Source organism: Gymnoscopelus microlampas, assembly GCF_963454915.1.
Source record: "Gymnoscopelus microlampas genome assembly, chromosome: 9".
NCBI lineage: Eukaryota > Metazoa > Chordata > Actinopteri > Myctophiformes > Myctophidae > Gymnoscopelus > Gymnoscopelus microlampas.
The window spans coordinates 29,809,476-29,826,810 of NC_139946.1; the positions used below are offsets into that span (position 1 = coordinate 29,809,476).

The 17,335-nt window shown below is 42.9% G+C and overlaps 1 protein-coding gene across 2 annotated transcripts in view; it reads left to right on the plus strand.

The window, feature by feature from the left end:
* LOC311052585 (pre-B-cell leukemia transcription factor 1) overlaps positions 1-16,248 on the plus strand; it is a 60,200-nt gene extending 43,952 nt beyond the window's left edge. Inside the window, exons 3-9 of one of the 2 annotated variants that reach the window (XM_084067600.1) lie at positions 2,589-2,833; positions 5,167-5,357; positions 6,649-6,784; positions 7,597-7,756; positions 8,980-9,092; positions 9,487-9,576; positions 13,062-16,248. In XM_084067600.1, coding sequence (XP_083923726.1) covers positions 2,589-2,833; positions 5,167-5,357; positions 6,649-6,784; positions 7,597-7,756; positions 8,980-9,092; positions 9,487-9,576; positions 13,062-13,154 — 1,028 coding nt within the window. In that variant the 3' untranslated portion in view covers positions 13,155-16,248. The remainder of the gene's footprint in view (positions 1-2,588; positions 2,834-5,166; positions 5,358-6,648; positions 6,785-7,596; positions 7,757-8,979; positions 9,093-9,486; positions 9,577-13,061) is intronic. The other variant, XM_084067601.1, reaches the window with a different exon arrangement.
* The last annotated feature ends 1,087 nt before the right edge of the window (positions 16,249-17,335 follow it).

Below are 17,335 nucleotides of genomic sequence, written 5' to 3' on the forward strand. Positions count from 1 at the left end.
TTTCAGTTAAAAAAGAAGTCAGAAACCACTAATTTTACTGTATGGGTTATTGTGGTGAGTGCTCATTTTAACACCCACTTAAGTCTGGTATTTACGAGGTGGTAACCGTAGAAAATCGCTCTGCCACACTTATGAAAGTTGGAGAGTTGGGAGAGCAGAACGTGTGGTGATGTATGGGAATCAGTGTGGACAAGTGGGGTGTTCAGGGAACAGTTCAGAGAGGTGTTCATGACATAACATAGGCTATGTTCAGACTGGGAGCCCTAACTCTATTTTTGACCTATTCAGATTGGAATCAGATTGGGTTGGAAACGCAGGGAAACAGATGTTGGCGAATTACATTTAAACCACATTCCTAGGTGGTTTGAAATGTGGTTCAAATCTAATTTTTAAAGACGTGTCTTAGTCTGGACACTCGGACACTGAAGCCTGATTTATACTTTGTCGTATGACGGTGTCACTCAGCGAAAATAGCTGATCGCCTATTTTCCGCGAGTGACACCGTCCTACGACAGAGCATTATTCACCCCATGTTGTTGTGTCGTTACCACAGCAACCAAGGATAGGTTGATGATGTCTGAAATCCAATCTGATCACCTGTAACAGTGTGGAAAAGTTCAGATTTGAGAAACAAATTGTATTTGCCTGCAGTCTGAACCAAGCCATGTGATCATGAGACAACATAGTGCCGGGCCAGGAGAGTTGAGTGCGGGTGTGTGAAGCGATCGGGGGTTTTCCCCTCCGTTCCTCGTCCATACATTATACACGCGTGATGAAGGAGTCTGTGTAATGAGACAGGATGTTTGTACAGTCCTGTGATCCCCTGAGACTTCCCCTCCACCTCAACCCCCACCCCACCCCCCCTTCGGTGTCCCCCTCGCCCCCCATTCAATCTACCCCCTGCTGAGCACACGGCCTCAACTCCTGACCTCCTCCACTCGCCAACAGTCGCCACATTTGCATTTCCAGTCCCAACTTCAAGGGAGGAGGGGACGGATCCCCCCCCCCCTTCCCTTCCCTTTGGCCGTACAGCAGGCCCCTTTCTCATCCCACTGACCCCCTGCCCAGGCTCAGCCCACCCGGACGGCAGTCTCGGGTTAATGCACCAAGCACTCCCATTGTCTCTGGATTAATGAAGTGCTCCCTGCCTGTCCCTTCTCATTCAATGACAATGAGACACATGACAAGTGGTAACGTTTTAAATGGCAATCGACACACAGGCCTTAAAGTCACTTAAGTCGTAGGGCTGCATAAGTGGCTGAGCCGCCAAAGCAACGATAACACTGGCTGCTTTTGATGCACTTGTCTTCTCCAGGATCAATTTGGTTTCTCATATAGTGGCAGAAGGTGTTTGCAATTGAAATGGATGGTCCTCAGATGGTGGAAGAAATATCAGCATCTTGAGTGTTTCACCTCCACCCAACCCCTCCGAAAAATGGAAGGCTGACCCTGGCTTCCCTATAGAATGGCAAGGGGGACCTCTAGTGGAAGGGAGAGGCTCTGTTTTCCTCAGCATTCCGCCTGGTCCAGTGTTGTCCAGCGTCACTGTGTCTGTGGGAGGTGTTATTGTAGCCACGTTATTGTGAAAGACCCAGTGTTGCCACACACAACCATACGCTGGTGTATTTTCCACAACATTCTCAGTATGATTTTGATTTATAGAGGTGTAAATCCACACCGCATTGAACCATGACAATCGTGACAAACAACAGTAACAATCGTGTCTGAATTAATCACTGACTCCTAAGCGACACAGTGCTGTTTGCAGTCTGTGGGTTTTGTGTGTGAATGTCTATCTGGGTCTAAGATTGTTTTATCACATTTTAGTGCAAAGCATAAGCCACTTACTGGAGACATGGTGGGTTTTAATTCAACTCATGACCTTTATTACTGTCACCCCCCCCCCCCCCATTCTTTCTGTCTTTCCGTTTTTTCCACTTTATATACTTAATAAAGATGTCATTAAAAACATACTTAGTGCCCAACAAATTCTGTTTACTTATACAGGATATTTAAGTTAATGAAATTAAACAAATGGACTTTAATTATGTGTTGTTCTGCCAAACTGTAGCCATACCCTTTATTCAGGCTCAGGAAAGAGAATAAAAAGGGAGATGCTTTATCAAATGACAAAGGCCCGCCAAGACAGGCTGCACCTGATGCCAACTAACCTACATAAGTATGACTCTGCAGGTCTCCGCCTATCTTTTGCTCTTGACCAGGCCCTGTATTGCTCACTTGAACCACCTAAATCCTACATTATACACCCTTTATACACCCTACACCCCATTATACACCCTTTACGCTGCAGCGTTTTCATGAGCTTGTAGATTGGCTATTCTCAGCTAAAGTTCGCCAATTCTTGCAGAATGTTTTTCTGTTATGCCCAGAATAGGGACTCTAGGATTCATGTGGTTCTGACACTTTTCGGGTGGTGCAACAGCAGCATGTGGGTGGAGCTCAGCTTAGCGTCTGGGTGTCAGCCATGGAGGCAGACTCTGTGGCTGACGGGCGGCTTGTTACGAGGCGTTATACCGCCGTGGCTGTGAAGCGCACCACTGACCTCCGACCTTTCCCTGTCTTTGCAGTGCTGAGTATCCGCGGTGCCCAGGAGGAGGAGCCCCCGGATGCCCAGCTCATGCGACTGGACAACATGCTGCTGGCAGAGGGCGTGTCAGGCCCAGAGAAAGGGGGCGGCTCAGCAGCTGCTGCCGCCGCCGCCGCTGCGTCAGGAGGGGCCGGGGCCGACAACTCTACGGAGCACTCCGATTACCGCGCCAAGCTGTCCCAGATCAGACAGATTTACCACACGGAGCTGGAGAAATATGAACAGGTAAACAATGTTAAATGGATGCATTCATAAACCCCTGAGCACAAGCACAAACTGCCAGTGTCATTTTGGTAAAAACTCATCCACTGAACTAGTTCGTTAGATATTATAATATTCAGTAGAATTGCCTGCTTGCTCTCCAGTCGGTTGCACCATGCATTGTATCTTGTTGATGATGTTGTAGTTTAACATGGGCTCCCAGGCCTAAATTGAACCATATTCATAGTATATACCTCAACTAATAGCTGGCTAAAAGTAATTTACAATAAATGGTGGAAGAGTGCATGGTCATTTATTTACCTAGTCACAATCCAGGTAAAACACGTTATGTGAAGACTCAATCTGTATTATAATCAAGTATAGTTTCTTTGCTCCGCTGCAAAAAAGAAAAAGGAATGTTGTTATTATTCAATATTAAGTTGCATGGGCAGTTTTCCACTTCTCTCCCCATATCACTATCTACCGCATTAATAAATCAGTGTGTGTTACCGCATAATGATACCCCTGTTTACGAACCAGCGTGTACATAGTCGAACATTAAGTTCCCCGAATGAATGCGAACTCTTATTTGAAGTGAGTGTATTTGCTGTGTAGCCATGAATTTTATTTCCCGGTGCCACAGTGTTGCGCTGTGACTGTGACAGGGTCTTTAACAGTATGCTAGGCAGGGGAACTGGGGACTGTGGAAAGGTGTGTGAGTATGTGTGTGACCATCACGTGATCACACTGCGCATCGTGTGTTTAAAATTACAATGTAGGTGAAAGGAAAGGTACAGGAAGAACTTAAGGCAATAGACCAGTGTTTTCCCCCCCAAAAAATGTCATTATTATTTCAAAAGTTTTCAAAAGCTTTTCACCTCCCCCCTTGTAGATCTTCCTATTTTCCTATTTTCTGTACCCAAAAAGCATGCCACCGCTCCACGAATGACATCGTTTTACTCTAGGCTAGGCTTACGTAGCTTTTATAGACTGTTTATATTGCTAGTGAGTAATTGAATCCAATTGTGCTGAGCACGCCCATGTTCCCACTTACTTCGCATTTGGTCTGCCTGAGCCTTCAGATCAAGTCTCTTATACGGCTCTGAAATCCTGGGCGATCCATATGTGAAATATTGCCACTGTGAGGATCAATAGGTAGATGGCAACTCAATCTTAAAAGATGGCAGCAAGCCTTGCATATTAGATAATGTTTGATTCTGTTGGCTGCTGTCGATAGGAATTCATTATACCGCCTTAAATTCTGGTTCCACTCGCTCAGGCCAGTGTATGCTGGCCTGTGCTGGTGGAAACAATTTAAGGTGGTGTACTGAACCTACGGTGTCCGTACGCACAACATGTGTATGTTTGTATGTATGCCAGCGATAGTCTTGAGACACATTGTGGGATTTAACCACGGATTTGCTCTCATTGCCTTGATCGCAGAGGTATTCCCGACAATAGAGCGCCTTTCAAATGAACGTGAGTAAGACAGACAATCAGGCGGATAGACAGAAACAGACACAGAGTGACACAGTTAAATCCAGGGAGAGATTGATACTGGGAGAGAGGAATAAAGAAGAGACAGTAGGAAAAAGAAAAAGAGACAGAGAGAGAGAGAAAGTGTAATATCGTGGCAGATTCACGCCTGGTGTCACACGGGGGAGGTGTGTGTGTGTGTGTGTGTGTGTGTGTGTGTGTGTGTGTGTGTGTGTGTGTGTGTGTGTGTGTGTGTGTGTGTGTGTGTGTGTGTGTGTGTGTGTGTGTGTGTGTGTGTGTGTGTGTGTGTGTGTGTGTGTGTGTGTGTGTGTGTGTGTGTGTGTGTGTGTGTGTGTGTCTGTGTGTGTTCGTCTCCCAGGCTGGCTACACTGTGAAAATGTGCTCGTAAGACGGGAGTAGCTGTCACGGGCTCCTCTCAAACACACTGCCATCACCACTTCTGTTAAATATGAGAAATATCACCACTTCTATTCCCCCTCGGCTCTGTGAGCCAGCGTAGCCCCCAGAACAACATTAAGCACGGGGCTTGATTTCATTTTTCAATATTTCCCACTATGTGTGCAACATTTTCAATATTTCCACTATGTGTGCAACATGCTTTCATGCATTTAGAGTGATGCAGTGCAGCTTGTGTCCTCTACAGTGCATGCATTTTCACGCATACGTGTTGTATGTTTTTGTCAACGCTGAATTTTGCACGCCCACATTCAAGAGCCAAAGCTTTGCATCGTCGCCAGGCAGCCCTATTAATTTCTATCGACCCCGTGGAGGGCGTTTAGAAAGAAATTCTGATTAATTTCTGTCAGTGAGTGCCCCCCACCCATCCGCCCCCCTTTTATTTTATTTTATTTCTCTTACAGGCGTGTAATGAGTTCACCACCCATGTGATGAACCTGTTGAGAGAGCAGTCGCGCACACGGCCGATCTCGCCCAAGGAGATCGAGCGCATGGTGAACATCATCCACCGCAAGTTCAGCTCCATCCAGATGCAGCTGAAGCAGAGCACCTGCGAGGCCGTCATGATCCTGCGGTCCCGCTTCCTGGACGCCAGGTGCGTGGCTCTTTTTGTCTGTGAGTGTGGGCATGTGAGAAAGTGGTGCCTGATTTATACTTGGTCATGCATCGAAAATAGCCGATCTACAAGCCCACAACGCTTATAGGTCGGCCAAATGTGCCGCCGTCGCACAACTAAGTACAAATCAGGCCTGGCGGTGTGTGGGTGATGTACATATTTACATCTACTTATAACCTTACTCTGTGTTCCCTCACTGAAATAAGCCCACATTTACAATATGGCAAAGGACTAATTACGTGCTTCTCTCTCATCCTCATGTCCATATGAATGGGAGATTCAGGAAGCTCATTATGTTATAAACGTGTTCGCCGCACGCCATTTTGCGGCTTATTGCCACCTCTGCTCACAACGCGAGGCTTGGCTCCCAGCCTCCTTGGAGTTAGCGGCCATAGTTGTGCCGTTTAGACCCACACGCATAATGATACCGGCCAGCCAATAACAATTCTCTCCAAGCTCCGTAACGTTGAACGCTTCCCCTTTCTTAAAGTAATCGCTTGTTCGCTTTAGATGCGTGTTTTGGATTTGCATACATTTCTCTTAGGATAAATCTCACTCACAGTCTGAGTCGGAGGCATAACATTTAAATGAGGCCTGCGCTCCCCTTACAAAGCTCCCCATCTATTCTCTTGCAAATGATTGCGGCGGTGCAGGCAGGGGAATGGAAGGGAAGGGAAGGGAAAGGCTTTCACTGGTTGAGAGGCACTGCCATGCTCGGCTCCGCTGATTAATCTACTGGCTGCTGGAGCCCATGCTGTGTACATTTACATATTCTCAAGCAGGCTTTTGGAGTGTGGGACAGAGATTGCAGCACAAATCTCCTCAGCTGTGGATGTGTGGAAAGAGATTTTACAGGGTTTCCCCTCCAGCTTATGTAAAGCACTCTTGAGATGTTGCACACTGCAGACATAACCTGATAGGTGCTGGAAATGGAGGGGTCAGTCAACTCACGGACATCGCCATACAATATTTTACATTTTACGCCTTACAAAAGAAAGAGTTGTGTTGTTTATACAATTTTTTTGTCTTTTTTTTTTGGAGGTTCATTTTCATTTGTGAACCCCTGACAAAGGAGCATCTTTCACTCCAGCATGGCTATTGTGCTAGGGTTATTATGCTGCCGTGAATTGTTATTGTGCTGGGGTCTCTCCATTTTATGTGCGTTATCTGTGTTTATAGTGTACAAAGTAGAGAATTTTATACCTTGGTGATGTGTAGGCTATAATATGATTTCCATGCAGCTGAAATTTTGTGCTCTGCTTCCTTGCAGACGGAAAAGACGGAACTTCAACAAGCAAGCGACAGAAATCCTGAACGAGTACTTCTATTCACACCTCAGCAACCCTTACCCCAGCGAAGAGGCTAAAGAAGAGCTTGCAAAGAAGTGTTCCATCACAGTTTCCCAGGTAGGTCAGAGAACAGCGCCCCACATCTGTTGGAAGATTATTACACACCCACCCAAGTGACTGGAAACTGATCTTAGCATTTGAAAAATGAAAATATACATTAGGCACCTTCTGGCATTCCAGCACTAATATGTTGAATTCCTGTGTAATAATTGATAAACAGTAAAGGGAGCACTGACAATGCCAAGGTAAACAGCATTTTATTTAAAAAAAAAAAGCTTGAATCCATCATTTGGGAAGCAAATTGTTTTCTCATTTGGTTTCATTAGTTTATACAAAATGATTTGAGGATACATCTGGGCTTGATTGTGAAAGCTTACTTAGGGGCCAGATGATTTGTGCATTGTCTCTTGGTGTCGTAATAAAGGAACATGTTTACCTACTGAGCGAATTGGAAACTTCGCAGGATTGATTTGGTTTTCATTTTAATGTTGTTTATCATTAGCGCCGGGCTTATCCCCGTAGCTTCATCTGGGAGTCCATTAGCAGTAATGGGTGTTAGCGGATGTTGACTGATTGGTGCTAGCATGAGTTCTGATGATAGCTGCAGTCATAGTGACATAATGAGACTGTTATTGGCAATCATTCCATCCTGGCACTAATGTAGATTCACAGCGCTGGTCTATCTAGCCCCTACCTCCTGACAGCCCCAGAGGCCGTCTTCACTATTAGGCATGCCAGCGGAGGCCAGGCCGGCTAAAGACTCCTCTGATTCACCCTGACGTCTACGTCAGCTTTTAATATGGCAAGGTTTAGCGTGTAATGATTGAAAATGTCATAAATGATGTGCTTTCTGCGGCTTGTTGACTCAGGTTTCCAACTGGTTTGGAAATAAGAGAATCAGATACAAGAAGAACATCGGCAAGTTCCAAGAAGAAGCCAACATGTACGCCGCAAGAACTGCCGTAAATGCTACCAACGTATCCTCGCACGGAAGCCAAGCAAATTCACCCTCAACTCCAAACTCTGCAGGTGAGCGCACAGTGCATTTCCACATGTTACTCCTTTCTCCTTTTTAATGATCATGATTGTGCAAGTGCTATATTTAGGTCTGAATACATTTTATCACGCTCTGGTGCTGTTCACGATACCAAACTACAAACTACTGTTATATGAAGTATCACAGCTTTTCATTAATATAAGGACTGCAGGACTGTAGCAGCTCTTGTGTGGTTTTCACACCCTTGAGTTCATAATTGCTCTGGTTTCACACTGTTACAATTCTGCCAAACTGCACTGTATTGCTGGAAACTGAGAACAGTATGCAATATTATTACAAAATGTTACAGAATATGAATGACATCATGTGCAGGTGAACTCAGTTATAGTTCCTTGATCTACACCCAGGTTAGAAAAAAGCTTTCACATACAGTATCACATTTCGAGCCATACACAGATTCAGACTACAATGTCAGTGTAAAAGCACTCTTATAAAAGAAACGTGCCTGTCACCATGTAACCTAACCATAGCATAACATAGAGAGTGTAGCAAACTTTGGCAACTGCTTTAAAGACACCTAAAGTCAAGACCAAGGCTATGTCAGAGATTAGATTACCTGGGCCCCATGCCACGTCTCCCTTTGCTTATTGCTCTTGCTTTTCAATTAACATTGTTCTTCACATTAACTCAATATCTCTCATGTTACTACACAATAAAATCCACATTGTTAATTTAACCTGGAGAGTGTGAAAATAGACCCTTACCGGTCAATTTCTTTACGCTCTGACTTAAATTAACACATGATTTTACTGTGTATGTCAGATGTTCATGACATACTATGGCATACTATGTCTTACTGCGTTTTTCTGCTGCACTGACATATAAGCCACTCGAGTTTCTATTTGCTCTGGCTCTAGGTTTGGTCACGAACACCTGTTTAACAACATTAACACGATGATAACACAAATCATATGCCAAATGTCGTCGATGATATGAACGCTTCAGACAAACAGCGTCTGCTGTGTGTAATAGCTGCTGCTCTGCTGTCCACATGTCAGCATTGCTCTGTTCTGCTCCTGTCATCTTATCTGGCCTAGCTACCTGCCTGCCAGTGCCTGCTAGCTAGCTAACATCTGCATGGTGCTCCTCCAGGGGAGGGGGAGATTTGGGCCCGACCTCCCCTGGATGGGCCAGTTGGCTTATCCTGCTTGCCCTCTTTCTATCTGTGATTCCGGTGCTCCCTCTCTACTTCCAGGTTCTGCTGGCTCTTTTAACATGTCAAACTCCGGGGACTTGTTCATGAGCGTGCAGTCTCTCAATGGGGACTCGTACCAGGGGGCTCAGGTGGGAGCCAACGTGCAGTCACAGGTAGGGGGCCCCTGAGCGGTGCAGCAGATAACCACAGGCACAGACGCATAGCTCGCTCCCCGCCACTAGGCCTGTTGTGTACAGACTAGAGTCACAATCTTTCATGTGGATCCAGTGTGCTGTTTCACATTTACATAGCGTACTCACATTTAGATGCTACTGACGTGCTCGCACTGAGAATAGTTGAACACAGATTTTTGTTTTGTTTGTGTGTGTATTATTCTTTCAACATGACAACATTTTCAGTCCTAAGTATCTGTGATGTCTGATTGGATGTGATTGTCTTCCACCGCAGTGCTGTGTTCCCATTATCATCCTGTCATCCTTTCCTCTCTCGTCTTTGAGCTTCTGTTGTGCGACTCTGACCTTGCCTTGTTTGTTGCCTCTGTTTCAGGTGGATACCCTTCGCCATGTTATCAGTCAGACAGGCGGATACAGTGATGGACTCACAGCCAACCAGATGTACAGTCCGCAGGGCATCAATGTAAGGAGGAAAAGAAAACAATACAATCCTTTTATTTATTTATTTTCTTTTCCTTCCTTTCTTTCTCTCCCCTAGCAATTATTTCAAAGCCATGGGGGCTCAGAATCCCACTTAGTAGGACTTGTCTCAGCTTCCGCGGTCACCTAGTTGATTGCTTCTGTATCGGTCACGCCACAGGCGCAGACCTGGGGCCTGGGTGTACACACACATACACACACACACACACACACACACACACGCACACACACACACACACACACGTGTATGTGCTCGTAGAGGCGCCGTCTGAGCCTGTCATGTCCGATCAGCTCTGGTGCTGCACCTGCAGCCACGTACGGGCCCCCCCGTCGTGAGAGGCATGCAGGAACAGGTGACACCTACTGCATGGGGCTTCACATCTCTTAGCTGACCCTGATTAGCGGCACAGAGCCAGAGGCATAGGCTACCAGGAAACAAGGCCACAATAATGATAATTTAAACTAGAAAAGAAAATGTCAAAAAGTACACCCCCTGGAGAAAAGGACACATTTGTGTACAGTATGTGCACGCATTTGTCCCTCGCCTGATTTGGCGGCAGATTTTGCGTCTCGTGCATACTGGGAGAAGGGCTTGCGTAGTTGGGGTGGGGGGGCATGCGTGGGGGAGGCAGGAGTTTGGGGGGAGGCTGGCTAGCTGGCGGCTGCAAAATGCAGGGAAATTCACAGCGACAAGCCGTGTCGTAAAGGGGAAAATCGATAAGACAGACACAAGGAGAGCAGAGTGTGGACTTGGGACAGCAATCCAAGCGCATTGCTCAGATCACGTTGCTGCCACACTAATGGCCCTGACAGTGAGCCACGGCAGAAAGAGGGCGAGGACGGTCACAGGCGCGGCTGGGTCCCTCTGCTGTCGATGTTGTCTGTTGTGCCTCAGCGGCCGCATGATAATGAACTGAAATGTGTCCTGTATATACTGTATATACATACACACACATATATATATATATATATATACATCTAGAGAGAGAGAGAGAGAGAGAGAGAGAGAGAGAGAGAGAGAGAGAGAGAGAGAGAGATATCTATATATATATATATATATAGATATATATAGATATAGATATATATATATAGTTGTATTTATTTATATATAAATAAAACAACATGTACATAAGTATTCAAATGGCCCTTCCTGGACGGTTCTGGACATGTCCTCCTTCCTCTAGGCCAGCTGCAATAGCCCTGAGAGAGCACTAACGTATTCAGGGCCCGTTCTCTGCCGTTCCCCTGACCTCGGTGATACGGTTCTCCTTGGACGCCTGCTTGCTCTTCCACATCTTACAATGCCACAATATGCTGTTTTATTCACTTTTAGAGCCTTAAAAGAAGGCTCATACTGCATAATGTAAGAGCGGGATATCTGTGTGACAAGCTGTTACCTTATGATTTATGTAGCTAAGGCTGCGAAGTTCAAATGTTGCCCCCTCCGTAGCTGTTTTCTCCTATAGTATGACGGGTATGACACCGTTGGCACGTTGTAATGCTTTGAGGAAAAACACTCTAGTGCAATAAGAAACGGTAAAATAAATAAATATATAAAATCTCAGAATTGGTAAAGGACGACCATTTTCAACCTATCTTCATATAATTGGTCCTCACTAATGCTCATGATAATATGGTACCATTTTTTTCTACTCGGTCAGTGTCTTAGAGGAGGGCTGTGGACAATTCAGAAACCCTCCTACCAGTGACATCATCGTTAGGCTTTTTTTTTTTGGTTTGTTTTTTACATTTCAAAATTTCTATTTTTATTTTTGTATTAACGCAAGAACAATGGCTTCTATTATAGCATTTTAACTTCGCAGGAATAGAAAGCCTGCAGTTTCTATTGGCTTGGATTCCCCATTGATTATGTCACTGGTAGGGCGGGATTTACATGAAGATGGGTGACGCTGTCCTTTAACTCATTCACTGCCATAGGACAACTTTTTTCCAAAGGCCCAGACTGCCAAGGACGACTAAAATGACTTTTGGATGTTTTATATATATATATATATATATATATATATATATATATATATATATATATATATATATATATATATATATATATATATATATATATATATATATATATAAATATGAATCTATCTATCTATCTATCTATCTATATTCTTATATATATATTCTTATGTATATATATATATATATATATATATATATATATATATATATATATATACACAGAACCAGGAGATAACATGATACAAAGATTTACTGCTCCATTCACTTCCTGGTTAAAGTATTTGGGAAATCGGCTCCTGTGTTTTACTATGTAATTTTGCCGAGACATGTTATTTTCAACGGCGTATGACAAGTGAACGGGAGGTCGCAATGACATTTTTTTTCTTTTCACGGAAGCACAGTGAAATCCTCCTTGATTAACAACCATCAGGGGATCTGGGCTTTATTTATGTATTTACTCTGGCAGTGAATGAGTTAATATTGTAGCATACATAGAGGTAGTGTGACATACAGAAAACATAAAACACGGAAACAAAATGACAAGACAAATGACGAACCGAACTGGAGAAGGGATGTGGGGGGTCAAGGAATTGTCCAATCCAAAATAATGTCAAACTTAGTAACTTACCACATGGTTGATGATGACGGAGCAGATACATAATGCCTTTTGTGGTTGACTCCAGCAGTAATTACAATTTTGAAATAGACAGAGTGTCACCAAGGTCAGACATTCTGAGATTTTTCTTCCCCCGCCATCTTTGATTACAGACTGTCGTCTGCTTTAAATAACAGGCTTTGAAATGAAAAGCTGTCGAGGACCATTTCCATTTTTTTTTTACACTGATGGCTTGAAATTTACTATTAATATTCCAAATGTTCTCTAGCAGGCCTGTCTTTAGAATTGCAAAAGACCTCCATATGCCTCATTGTGCTTCAAATCTACTCTGCCATAATTACTGAAAGTGCCACTGATGGTGCTTTTGTTTTGTTTCAAAGGGCCCTTTCACATTTTCACATTTCAAATTTCATCATTCTGTATCATTGAAAGTGACAGGCATTTACCTCAACACCTAAATCTTTTGCCATGATTATTATTATTATTTTTTTTCTATAGTTTGTACTTTCGTCATTATAGAGATTTTAGTCTACAGTATTGTGATGGGGTAATATTTGGAGCTGAATTTCCTCTTAAACATGTTTATGTCAGTTCTGCTTTGAAATATTGCATTTAATATGAAGGTATTCTTTTCCTTCTGATACATATTTGGCTGCAGGCTGCAGTTGACAATACTGTATGTGAAGTAACTGAGGGTATTGCTGTGTTACATATAGAGTTCACTGTGTTCCCTACCCTCAGGACTTATGTGCAATGCACCTCAGTATCACTTCTCTCTAGATCACCCAGATGCATGAGTAATGAGCACCAACGACCCGGACTCACTTCTTCTCCCGTCTCTCTTGTTTTTCCCCCACATATTCTCCCAGGCAAACGGTGGCTGGCAGGATGCTACAACCCCCTCATCAGTGACTTCACCCACAGAAGGACCCGGAAGCGTTCACTCTGACACCTCCAACTGATCCCTCCAACCACCGCACCACTACAGCCTCCATAATAAGCCTCACGACCCACCCAACCCCCAACCCCATCAGGACTGGAGCTGACATTTGTAGTTACAGGGGCAGAAGACATCTGGGGGGGGGTAGGGACTGGGGATGACATTATCGCCGTTTACGGACAAATCGTCACTTCTTTTTTCTACCCAGACCATCACTGCGACCACCACGCCATCAGCAGCCTGCATAGGGAGCTCACGTTCCACATCGTTACTGTCTGTACAGTTTCCACACAATGTCCACGTTGCCTCTTTGTATTTCTCATACAGTATGTGACTCCGTAGGCACACGATTAGCAGTATATCGGCCACATTCACACGGCGGCAATTTTGCTCTGACTTCATACTTGGGGAGGGGTGAGGACCCTTCCCCGAGTATGAAGTATGAAGAAGTATGGCCACCGTGGGAATGTAAATTAAAATACTCTCACACTACCTCTATGGAAAATAACAAACAAACAATAACAAAAGGAAAATCATTTGAGATAAGTCACTTTTCTTTTCTCTTTTTTCACTTTTGTAATTACTGAAATTTATACTACCATCCAATACCGTTTCAGTTTTATCTCTGTAACAAAACAAAATTATAATTTTTTACTGCCGTGCCCACAGATTTCCGTTTGACTGTCGTGCCAAAGTTCAACCCTGGAGGTGAATTTTGATAATGTTACATTATTCATGTTTCTTGTTATGACTACTACTCACTCGGTTGTTTTATTTTTTCACGACGTACTATGGGAGGTAACGTTTCATGTTCGCTGTGCACCAACCATGTTAGTCTCTTTGTATCTCTGAAATGGTTCTCACCTTACTTTGTATTCAAACCTTCTACAACACAGTAACTCGTTTGAGTTGTTTTCTTTTTCTTTATTTTTTTGGCCAGCCTAGTTTTATACTCACGCACACAATACAGAAACACAGAGTTGGTAAGCAGAAAAATACAATATTTAATATGTTTTGAAGGAGTCTGAGTCCTAGCGTATAGAACTGATTAGGACCAATTCCTTTCTCTTGAGGTATTGTTGTGTCCTTAGCATTCACTGACAATTGACCCAAGCAAGTTTGAAAAATTGACCTGAAACACTGACTCAATCAATGATTACATTAGCAGCAATTATGACACATCGATATGTATTAAAGCACAATAACGTCTAATGATCACATTCAATGGGTAATGTTTGTATTAGGTCAAAGTGAGAACAGTACAGATAAAGAGAATCTTTAGATTTAATGATAGCATTCATTTATGGAACAAATGGGGTTCATTATCACTCATTGTCAGTGTACATCAATGCGATCACTATAGCCAAATACTGCTGGTAACCAAAACCACTTGTGGGCAAATAAATTTGATATCTTTAACTGTCTTAATTCTTCTTAAATGTTGTGGGGATTTAACCACTTAAACCCTATATACTAAGTTGACCCCCAGGGCTCTATACTAGGTCCGCTGCTTTTTCCCCCGAACACAAAATATCTTCATCGAAAATAGCCGATCAACAAGCTCATAAAGCGTCGCAACCTTTGAGCTTGTAGATCTGCTGTTTTCACTTAATGTTAGACCCAGCATAAGGACGCTAGGGTTCAAGTGGTTAATACACTGCATATCTTTGTTCTGAGTTAACGTCCACTTTTCATTTGGTTTCAGAAATGTTTTTCATATCTCCTAGATGCAAGGGTTCTTAAAGGATGGCACAGTATGTGTACTCTTCCCTTTTTTCTTCTTCATTTTCAGGACAACAACACTTAACAAAACACAGCATTCATAACTTACACAACCAACCCAAAATGTGAAATTAGATTTGTGACCTTTGTTGTATGTACAGTATAGTATTTGGTCTAACATGTATACATTACAAGTAGTACTCTTGAGATATTCAGCATATACCATACTTTGATACCAAAAAAAAGGCATACATTTTCATTCTCTACTTTGGGATCAGCTTTATCGGCTTTTATTTTCTCGTTTTGTAGAATTTTATTATCTAAGGTACTAGTACGTCAAAAATGCTCTAGTACTCAAAACCAAAAAAACAAAACAAAAATGCAGTCAGAATACAGTAGTCTTTATAGAAATTAAATTGAAACAAGTACCCTGATGGCACACAGATGATGTTTGGATATATTTTTATGTCCTCATGTTGTGAATAATTCACTTTTTGTTGTGCTTTATTTTTCTTTTCTTTCACTTGGTTACAGGACTGTTTTCTTTATGCTACCATAATATGTGAATTAGCCCAAGAATGCTCTATATGTAGATATGCACCTTTCTTGTTTCGCTTTTTTTATTTTATTGGGCAGTATCCTTTTTATTTTATTTTGTATGATGCAGCATAGTGTTTTGACAACGAGCAGATTGAGGTAACCAGACACATGTGAGGCAGTTCCTCTGTTTACTTTGTACTTTCACACTCAAGCCTGCCTACAAAATGGCCACTGTCCCGTCAAAGGTGACGTGAAAAGTCAGTGTTAACACTGTCCTGTGATATTTTTCTTCCTAGCTTGAGTAAATCCTTACAATGAAATGAGATCCAATCCCAACTGACCTCTCAGAGAGATATGTCGAGTTCACCACAGACTGAAAAAACAGTGGTTCTTTTTCTTTTTTACAGTGCTTTTATAATAGGCTACAGCATTATGTTATTTCCTAACGATATGGAGGTAAACCATTGTGTGATTTACATAATAAGCAATTCTGTGAAATTCTGATCATTCAGAAAGGCTCTCTTGGTTCACCAGCGCAGCATTTCAGTCGAGGAATGAGTGCCATGGAGGTGATATAGCTGTGTCTCAATCGTTGAAACCAGTCCATTGAAATGACAGTGTTGGCCACGCACCATGCCAGGATTCTTTCTATCCCCCTCAAAAATGCTCAACTCTACTTTTCACATTGCCTGTCAAATATTATTAAAGCTTCATGTAATGATGCTTTTAGTTTTTGAATATAAAAGTAAAAGGAACATAAAAAATAGAAAAGAAACAGATCAATTTGTAAAACATGAAATGTTTTATTTGTTGCATGTCTTTTGTTCTTCAATAAAATAACGTACTGCAGTGTTTTGAATGTTAATTCTTTTTTATAAGGATTTCAGAGTGAAATCGTGGAGCCTTTTTTCGGGACAGGTTTTAACTTTTAAGATCTCTGCCTATGTAAAAAAGGTATCAAATGAGAAACTATTGTCTTTTTAATTCCAAATCAAAACCTGTTTTCTGTGGAGAAAAATAGCTGATGTAGGTTTTATGGTCTCTTAATTTGTACTGGCAATGCATATTCCAAATAAATAGTTTCTTTTGTTGCATACATTTTACGCTTTTGTCGTTTTTAAATTTGTCCCCAAGCTTTGCATAGACTCTTTTCTTGAGGTCAACAATTCATTAATATCTAGAAGGGGTGTGGTTTCTCCTTCAGACTGTAGGTTCAGGGTCATAAGTCACTGTAGGACACAAATTTGCACATTGTAGTCCTGACAGCGCATCACCCCAGCGGATAACGTTGTACATCACACTTCCAAACGTGCTACACCATCTGAGGCATTTTCTCACTGCTAACACTGCGTCAAAGAGCTGGGTCTGCTGAAGGTGTGAAGGGGGACGTTTTCACAACTTTCTAAAGTGAGTGAAAGCTCCCCGCTTACGGCAGACAGACACACTCCCCCCCCCACCCCACCCCCCAACCACCCCACTCCATCTCTGTACCCAAGTTCCCTCAAGGCACCGTTAATGTGCGTTCCCTGGAAGAGGGTGGAATGTACACTTATCTCTCTCTTCCAGATAAATAAGGCTGGGTGTCTATCTCTACCCTCCAATTCATTCATCCCCCCGTCCCCCCATATTGGGAGGTACGTTAACTTTTTGGATTAGGCAGGGTGGTCCCAAAAGTGTCAGAGCATCCGAATCACATAGCATGACCGAGGCTGTGGGAGTGACATACTGTATGCAAACATGATCAAGTACAATTACATGGGGATGGCTCCTGGTTTGTATCAAAGGCTTCCTTAAATTCACTGTAAGAGAAATGAGAGGATGCAACTACTGTACATGCTGTAATGTATTCACATGCTCCCTTAACGAACCAATAAGGCATTGTGAGATTGATATTTAGTAATTAATGATACTGTGAAAAGTCAGAAATCCCCCCACAGTAGA